The following is a 9968-nucleotide window of genomic DNA, read 5'->3' on the forward strand; positions in this document are numbered from 1 at the left end:
CTGTTAAGCAAAACAGATCAGATATGTTGCCACAAAAAATATATTACATCATAAACTTACAAAGTAAAATCTTATACACATTTGCCATACTTCAAAACACACATTTTTTTTATATGTACAAGTATTTACACTAGCTTTTTTTTTTTTGGTATTTTTATGGGTGTTGGTTGTAGATCTCCACCAGCACAGGTCTATAGAATAATTATAAAACACATGCATGTCCCTACAGCTGGGACAATGCATTTCTGCACCAGAGAGGACTTCAGACCGCACACCTCAGTATCGTTCATATTCCATTTAACAACATGGATTAAAGAGTCAAAAATAAGTCTTTAGCTTTCTTTTTGGAGTCTCCATCATAGTGAGGAACCAGCTTCACATAAATCAAGTCCCAGTCATCGAGAGATAATCCACAACTGCAACCTCTGGGTGTCACCGAGACTTAACTCCTGAGGGTTACGAGTCAGTCTGCCTGTTTCCCAGCTCTCAAGGCTGAGTCTCGTGCCAGTTCTCACTCATGCGGTTCTTGCCCAGCCTCCTCTTGCTTTTGGATTTGTGTTTGTGCAGGAGCTGCGGCGGCAACACAACGGGCTCCTCGAACTTGTGACCTGACTCATTGTGCTGCCTCGAGTATCGCTTGCACTTGCAGGAAGTGACCACGGTGATTTTGTACGTTCTCGTGCTGCCGTCCTGGCACTGCAGCTGGATGCGCTGGGTGCGGGTCTTGTCATTGACGCACCGCCAGTCATGGTTACCACTCCGACGAGCCCAGAATTTCCTGCCATTTGCCCCACCGATCCAGTTTTCCAGCAGCTGAGCCGGGAGACACTCGCCAGCACACACCAGCTCCTTGATGGGATTGATGCTGGTGCAGTGGCCATCAGAGATGTATTTAGTGGACCTCAGCTCTCTGCATCCGATTTGACTCCTCTCTGTGTGCAACAAGAAAGAGGTGTAAAACATGGCATCTATTGAGTCTAAAATCTGACACTAGAAAGTACCGAGTTCACCATTAATTACGAAAAATGAAAGGAAATAAATTATAAAGTTTGGTTTTCAATTTTAAAAAAAAGTTGCAACATGTATCAAATATTTTGATCTAATAAATTTTCCTTTTCTGTATTGACTGGAACAGCTAAAAAAAAAAAAAAAAATCATTATGAAGTTATTTTTTCATTGTGACATTCAAAGATCAAATTTGACGACTGAATATTTCTCCCATCATGATGATCATCCCTTCGCAGCCCCTGCAAAGCCACAGGAACACAAGGACAAAGCACCTTGACCTTTCTTTTATAAAAGTAATGACACCATTGTTGCTCAGAAGAAGTGTCTCGTTTTTTGGGTTTTTTTTGTTTTGTTTTGTTTTTGTTTTTTTTTAAAAAGTCAAAGCAGCAGGGATTAGAGGGAGAATTATTTCTGCCCATTCTGCCGCGGGCGACAAACACTGTCCCCCCCTGCTCTCCCCACTGTGACTGTAACCCAAGACCAGCTCCATTCACACAGCTTCATACACCTCAGTGACAGCGGTGGATGAATGAAGAGGGGAGAGGCTCCATTTTCCTGTCTCCTGCTACCCTACCCCCCACTGCCATCCCATCCCATTCATCACAGTCAGAAGCTCAGGCACAGTTAGATGGGAGAGCATCAAGAAGTGTGTGATAAATGCTGCCACAGCTCGCTCTGACGATAGGCTACTGTTCGATCAGAGTGATTCAAACTGGGACATTTGCAACCAGTACACCTAAAGTAACTCAAAGTCTATGCAAGTTTTAACTTTCAGTGTGGTTGTCCCAGTCTACAGCTGATATTTTAAGATGATCTCTGACACAGGAAGCCTCAAATAAAACCCTTTAGGGTTTGATTATTTCAATCCCATGTACACCCAGCCAGTCAGTCAAAGTCACCACATGTTGCTGTTTGATAAATGCAGACTACACTGAAAAGATTGCCTGTCAACATGAGTTTGGCAATTTCCTTTTCAGCCTCACATTCAGACTTCACTCCACTCAGTGAGTCTTTCCCCACTCATGTGGTTGTTTCTGCCTTTGGTTTTGAAAACAGCTGCCTTACAGGAATGTGGATGTTTGTCAATAACAATGACAACATGATGATACCATTTTAATTTTTTTTTCACTTGATTTTACTTTATTTTATTTTCTCTGTCTATGGACCAGGATTCTGTGTCCTTAATAAAGTTGAAATTGAATTGAATTGATGATATAAAGTCCTGCCTGGAAAGATCCCAGTTGTTTGTCTGAAAGGATATAGAGGGCCGAATTTAGATTATTTCTGTGTTTAAAACTAAATTTTCGTTGTTGAGAGTTTTGGAAAACAGTTGCTTGAACAGAAAAGCAGTTTTCAGGTTGCAGGTTATTTTAAAATATTCAATTCATGCCAATTTTAATGACAAAAAAATGCCAGAAAATTAATCTAAAAAGTGCATTTTGCACAAAGACTAAATATTTTTCGAAAAAGATGACCAGTCCCTGCATCCACTGAAGAGAAACCCACGCAGCAGAGCATCCTCCATCCCCCTCCTCCCCCCCTCCCTCCATCCACTCACCCCCTCGGTCCTGCGCTGCGTTCCCCGCTCCTCTCCCGCCGGTGCGCGCGCGGTTCAGGGACACATTGCTCTGGATCTCCGGCACCGGCGCGCTCACGTGCGAGAACAGCAGCTCCGTGGCGTCGTTCTTGAAGCTTTGGCAACTCCGCAGGAGGATGCAGAACAAGAGGAGGGAATGGCACGACTCGTGGAAGCTGACAAGCATGCTTGGTTCTTGGAAAAGAAAGAGGACCAGGACTGAAAGGAAAGACCAGCGTCCCGGAGCCGGATGAGCCGAATCACGGCGGGACTTGTGGTTTTATGGTACGAACCGACCCGCCTCTTGTTGTGGTAGCTGCTCAGGTGCGTCTCCTTTGGCAGGTTCTGATTGGTCGACATAAGAGCATGAAATAACCCCTCCCAGCCCTGTTTTTTTTTTTTTTTTGGAGCGTTTAGATTCATCCTGGATGCTGAGGAGAACGACTTTTCCCTCTGTGTTATGATGATAATAATAATAATAATAACATTTTTACATGTGCTTTTGATTTCTTCACGTCTTTTGTGTTTGAAGTAAAACATTCCAGGTTAAATGATGATCATGGGTAAAAAATGATGCTGTAAAGTTGTAGAAGTTTCTGGGGAAACTGATGTTACACGACGATCCCACGCAGAAAACTCCTTTTGGTCCACTTCAGATCAATGCAGCACTAACGTTTCTTATTTTCAGATATCCTGTTGGACAGGATCCTGAGAAGCAAAGAACAGCCTTTACTCTTTAGTTTATTGTTTTTACTATCGCATGCCATGAAATTAAGCTTTTAAATTATGACATATTCTATAAATGTCTTTGAAAACTGATGTAATGAAAGGATCAAGCTGTAACACACATCATAATCCCCAGTGGTCATGAAACAGTTGTGAAAAGATCATTTTGCAGAATGTGCTATAGTTTCAGCAGCATGATATAAGGTGAACTCAGTTACACTGTGGCTATAACCTCCTGCATGAGTCCCAGAATCTCTAGAACTTTTCTCATGTTTACCTTATTTGACAAAAACACACATCCTGTAGGGACTCAATTTGATTTTAATTAAGGCTACGTGTTTTAATATGTTTATTGTGTCTGTAGGACTGTCTTCTTTTGCAAATAAAGTCCTAACGTATAAATAAAGAGAATTTGATTTGATTTTAAAAAGTTAAAGTAAAAATGTGTATTTAATGAGATGTACTTATACAGCACTTTTCATACAAAAGCAGCTCAAAGTGCTTTACATAATAAACACCAATTATAAATGTGTAAAAGAAACCATCACACATTTAGATTAAAAACATTTGTTTCAGAACACACACCTGGTCATAAATTAACTAAAATCATGCACACACATCGTCTCATACACACCGACCGTCGACTTTTTAATATATAAATAAATAATTGTCAGTCGGAAATGATTGAGGCTGTTGCTCCAGATGGTTATGTCTGCAGCGAGGAATGACCTCCTGTACATGTTTGTGTTGCAGTGGACCTGAAGAAGCCTCTCACTGAACATGCTCCGTTGTTCCTTCACTGCGTTGTGTCAAAGGTGAGAAGATAAGTCAAGTTCAGCAACATGTGCTGCATTTGTCTCTAGACAGACATCTAGTCATTTCCAGGAGCTCCAGATCAACAGAGCCAGACTTCTTCATCAGTTTGTTCAGTCTAAACTTTCTGCTCCTGGTTCTGCTGCGTCAGCAGATGGCTGTAAAGTAACCTGCACCTTCTACAACAGCCCTGTAGAAAAGATATGCAACATCTTGGTGCAAACATAAAAGGATCTCACAAGCTGCTCAATCCTTTCTTGTATTGACTGTATCTGTATTCAACCAGCACCTCTGCCTCTTCTTCCAGGATGTAAACAATGCTTTGCTTACTTCTGTCCCTCCTAAAATGCATAATCATCTCTTGTTTGTGTTCAAGCAGCATTGATTGTTTCCACCATCTCAGACATACAAACTGTGGTCTGTATGTGAGGTACTCACAACTCCAGGCAGTCAGGGAGGTATCCATTTGTGTATTCTTGTGCTTCTCACATAACTCTTCATGGTAAACTGTGTTAAAAGCACACAAGAATTTCAAGAACATGATCCTCAAAGGGCTGCCTGATTGGTTCAGATGAGAGTGGACTGGCTGAAGCAGGTAGATTTCAGCATCTACAACCTCAAGTTCACAGCAACAAGTAAACTGTTGTTGGTCCTGATGGGTGTTTACTCGGTTTTTTAGATAATCCAATAAGAGTATCTCAAGGACTTTGATAATGTGAGACGTAACAGGTACTGGTGTGTAGTCATTTAAGGCAGATGGATATTTTGGATGGGATGACTTCCACAGCACAGAAACTTCCTCCTGATACAGACTAATTTTGTGAAGATGCTGCCTATTCCAGCATAGTCATTCTGCACAGGTCTTCTTCAGACACTCGTCCAACCTGCAGCCTTTTTCTTAAAAATAGAAAAAGAAAAATAGAGGTCTTCTTCCTGTTAAAAGGGAGTTTTTTCCTTCCCACTGTCGCCTTGTGCGTGGTCAGGATGGGGGACTGGATCGAAGTAATGTTTTGATGCAATCAGTTGGTTTCTATTATAGGATATGTATGAAAGGGCTTGAATTGATGTGTATGTAAAGTGCCCTGTGACAACAGTGTTGTGAAGTGGCGCTATACAAATAAAGCTGAATTAAATTGAATTGAATTTAGTCCCTCCAGCTGCTTCTTTACCTGACTGCAGGAAACAGATTAAGTGGGGTAAAAGGCAGAAGACATCTCAGTCTGCCACTATATGATAGTCTGTCTGTCTGTCTACAAATAAGGGGTTGATGAGATTCTGTTAAGAATATTGGATCCTGCTCCCTGTCCTATAGCGCCTTATCCCAGAAATATGTATCAGGTATGTTTTTTCCATGTGTAGAAGGGGCATAGTAATGTTACAGTTATAGGATGGCAATACATCCCTTATTTTTGGTCTCTGTGCAGCAAAGTCCCCCCAACAGATGGGAAAAATGACTCACAAATTGTAAAATGTGCAATCTGTATAATTTGCAATCTTACAATCTTATAACATCCAAATTTAAGCAGGAATATTAAATCCAATCCTAACCATGTATTGTTAATTCCTAACCTTTGTGGGGTAGAAAAGTTCGACTTGTGGAAAATGTGGGATAGATTACAGATTAATGCTTCTGATCAGACCCCATTCCTCTGCATAAGCAGAAACTGTCCTCCCAAAAATGAAAAATATGGCCCTGTGAATTGTTTATTATTATGCAGACAAAAAAGATCTGTGATCCCATCCAGGCAACACACAAACCAAAGTGGCCTTGAGAACAACTACATGGGAAGTGACACCAAAACTGTCATGGTGGTGTAGCACAAAGACTGCATTATAGTCCATACCATGATGTTTTCTTTTTGTTTTTAACCCTAAGCAAGTTGTGTTATCCCCTAAACCCATCTAGGTAGGAATTATTTGAGTAAATTGTTGTTGTATCTGTCCATCCATCCATCCATCTTCTGCCGCTTATCCGGGGTCGGGTTGCAGGGGCAGCAGCCTAAGCAGGGAAGCCCAGACTTCCCTCTCCCCAGCCACATTTGCCAACTCTGCGGGGGGGATCCCGAGGCGTTCCCAGGCCAGCCGAGAGATGTAATCCCTCCAGCGTGTCCTGGGTCTTCCCCGGGGTCTCCTCCCAGAGGGATGTGCCTGGAACACCTCACCAGGGAGGCGTCCAGGAGGCATCCTGACCAGATGCCCGAGCCACCTCAACTGGTTCCTCTCGATGCGAAGGAGCAGCGGCTCTACTCTGAGCCCCTCCCGGATGACCGAGCTCCTCACCCTATCTCTAAGGGAGAACCCGGCCACCCTGTGGAGGAAACTCATTTCAGCCGCCTGTACACGAGATCTCGTTCTTTCGGTCACGACCCACAGCTCATGACCATAGGTGAGGGTAGGAACGTAGATCGACTGGTAAATCGAGAGCTTCACCTTCTGGCTCAGCTCCTTCTTCACCACGACAGACCGGCGCAGAGTCCGCATTACTGCAGACGCCGCACCGATCCGTCTGTCGATCTCGCGCTCCATCCTTCCCTCACTCGTGAACAAGACCCCGAGATATTTAAACTCCTCCACTTGAGGCAGGACCTGACCCCCGACCCGGAGAGGGCAATCCACCCTATTCCGGCTGAGGACCATGGTCTCAGATTTTGAGGTGCTGATTCTCATCCCAGCCGCTTCACACTCGGCCGCGAATCGCTCAAGCGAGAGCTGGAGATCAAGACCAGATGAAGCCAACAGGACCACGTCATCCGCAAAAAGCAGGGACCCAATCCTGAGGCCACCAAGTCGGATCCCCTCAACACCTCGGCTGCGCCTAGAAATTCTGTCCATATAAGTTATGAACAGAATCGGTGATAAAGGGCAGCCTTGGCGGAGTCCAACCCTCACCGGAAACGGATCCGACTTACTACCGGCAATGCGGACCAAGCTCTGACACCTGTCGTACAGGGACCGGACAGCTCGTACAAGGGGGTCCGGTACCCCATACTCCCGGAGTACCCCCCACAGGAGCCCCCGGGGGACACGGTCGAATGCCTTCTCCAGGTCCACAAAGCACATGTAGACTGGTTGGGCAAACTCCCTTGCCCCCTCCAGGACCCCAAAGAGGGTATAGAGCTGGTCCACTGTTCCGCGACCAGGACAAAAACCACACTGCTCCTCCTCAATCTGGGATTCGACTATCCGGCGGACCCTCCTCTCCAGGACCCCTGAATAGACCTTACCAGGGAGGCTGAGGAGTGTGATTCAGCTGTAATTGGAACACACCCTCCGGTCCCCCTTCTTAAAAAGGGGGACCACCACCCCAGTCTGCCAATCCAGCGGTACTGCCCCCGATGTCCACGCGATGCTGCAGAGGCGTGTCAGCCAGGACAACCCCACAGCATCCAGAGCCTTAAGGAACTCCGGGCGGATCTCATCCACCCCCGGGGCCTTGCCGCCAAGGAGCTTTTTGACCACCTCAGCGACTTCAGCCCCAGAGATAGGAGAGTCCACCCCTGAGTCCACCAGCTCTGCTCCCTCATGGGAAGACGTGTTGGTAGGATTGAGGAGGTCTTCGAAGTATTCCCTCCACCGACCCACAACGTCCCGAGTTGAGGTCAGCAGCTCCCCACCTCCACTGTACACAGTATTGATGGAGCACTGCTTCCTCCTCCTGAGCCGCCGGATGGTGGACCAGAATCTCCTCGAAGCCGTCCGGAAGTCTTTCTCCATGGCCTCGCCGAACTCCTCCCATGCCCGAATTTTTGCCTCGGCAACAGCTGAAGCTGCATGCCGCTTAGCCCGCCGGTACCCATCAGCTGCCTCCAGAGTCCCACAGGCCAAGAATGCTCGATAGGACTCCTTCTTCAGCTTGACGGCATCCCTCACTGCTGGTGTCCACCAACGAGTCCTGGGATTACCGCCACGACAGGCACCAACGACCTTACGGCCACAGCTCCGGCTGGCCGCCTCAGCAATAGAGGCACGGAACACAGCCCATTCGGACTCAATGTCCCCCGCCTCACTCGGGACATGTTCGAAGCTCTGCTGAAGGTGGGAGTTGAAGCTCGCTCTGACAGGGGACTCAGCCAGATGTTCCCAGCAGACCCTCACAACACGTTTGGGCCTGCCAGCTCTGACCGGCTTCCTCCCCCACCATCTGAGCCAACTCACCACCAGGTGGTGATCAGTTGACAGCTCCGGCCCCCTCTTCACCCGAGTGTCCAAGGCATGTGGCCGCAGGTCCAACGATACGACTACAAAGTCGATCATTGAACTGCGGCCCAGGGAATCCTGATGCCAGGTGTACATATGGACACTCTTATGCTGGAACATGGTGTTCGTTATAGACAATCCATGATGAGCACAGAAGTCCAATAACAAAACACCATTTGGGTTCAGAGGGGGGGGACCATGCCTCCCAATCACTCCCCTCCAGGTCTCACTGTCATTGCCCACGTGAGCATTGAAGTCCCCCAGCAGAACAATGGAGTCCCCAGAAGGAGCACCCTCCAGCACTCCCTCCAAGGACTCCAGAAAGGGTGGGTACTCTGAACTGCTGTTCGGTGCATAAGCACAGACAACAGTCAGGACCCGTCCCCCCACCCGGAGGCGAAGGGAAACTACCCTTTCATCCACCGGGGTAAACCCCAACGTGCAGGCACCAAGCTGGGGGCTGATGAGAATGCCCACACCTGCTTGGCGCCTCTCACCATGAGCAACTCCAGAGTGGAAGAAGGTCCAGCCCCTCTCGAGGGTACTGGTTCCAGAGCCCAAGCCATGCGTCGAGGTGAGTCCAACTATATCTAGTCGGAACCGCTCAACCTCGCGCACAAGCTCAGGCTCCTTCCCCACCAGAGAGGTGACGTTCCACGTCCCTAGAGCCAGCTTCTGCAGCCGGGGATCGGACCGCCAGGGTCCCCGCCCCTTGCTGCCGCCCAGCTCACATTGCACCCGACCCCTACGGCTCCTCCCGCAGATGATGAGCCCACGGGAGGTGGGGCCCATGTAACCCTTTCGGGCTGAGCCCGACCAGGCCCCATGGGCGAAGGCCCGGCCACCAGACGCTCGCTCTCGTACCCTGCCTCCAGGCCTGGCTCCAGAGGGGGGTCCCGGTAAGGGAACATTCATGCCCAGGTTAGTGGTCATCATAGGGGTCTATGAGCCGTGCTTGGTCTGGTCCCTCCCCTAGACACCTGTTTGCCATGGGTGACCCTACCAGGGGCATAAAGCCCCCGACAACATAGCTGCTAGGATCTTCGGGACGCACAAACCCCTCCACCACGATAAGGTGACGGCTCAGGGAGAGGTTGTTGTATCTGGTTGTATAATTTACATCCAGTGGTTGTTTGACCTTGCAGGGCTTCTGTAGAAACATAGTGCTGCAACGTGGTCGACTCTAATGAGGACAACAACCATCTGCAGCTGCAAACTACTGGTTTTACAATAAAAACAACTCAGTGATTCTTATTTTTGTGTGATCTTATTTGAGTGAAGCGATCACTTTGAGTAATTTATTGAATCTGTGCCAACAAATCCGACTGAATGCAAAACACTGAAACTTTGGGTGAATGTCTTTTGTGTTTTTTTTAGGTTGTTGTACAACTAATGCAGCCAAAATAGTTCAGTTAAAAATCAATGCAATGAATATAGATCCATCCATCCATTCACCCATCCATTCACCATCCATCCTATCCATCTATCCATCTATCCATCCATCCATCCATCCATCCATCCATCCATTTACCATCCATCTATCCATACATCCATCCATCCATCCATCCACCCATCCATCCACCCATCCAATCACATCCATCCATCTATCCATCCATCCATCCATCCATCCATTCACCCATCCATTCAA

At 47.2% G+C, this 9968-nt stretch overlaps 1 protein-coding gene across 1 annotated transcript; it reads right to left on the minus strand.

Moving 5' to 3' along the window:
- Positions 1-81: 81 nt before the first annotated feature.
- On the minus strand, positions 82-2771 carry sostdc1a (sclerostin domain containing 1a; the record flags this gene model as incomplete). The annotated part of the gene is made up of 2 exons (XM_079240275.1): positions 82-932; positions 2567-2771. 2 exons carry the CDS (start codon positions 2769-2771, stop codon positions 487-489), a joined length of 651 nt encoding a protein of 216 aa, XP_079096401.1. The 3' UTR covers positions 82-486.
- Positions 2772-9968: the final 7197 nt, after the last annotated feature.

This window comes from Telmatherina bonti, assembly GCF_933228915.1.
Source record: "Telmatherina bonti genome assembly, chromosome: 5".
NCBI classification, from domain to species: Eukaryota; Metazoa; Chordata; class Actinopteri; order Atheriniformes; family Telmatherinidae; genus Telmatherina; species Telmatherina bonti.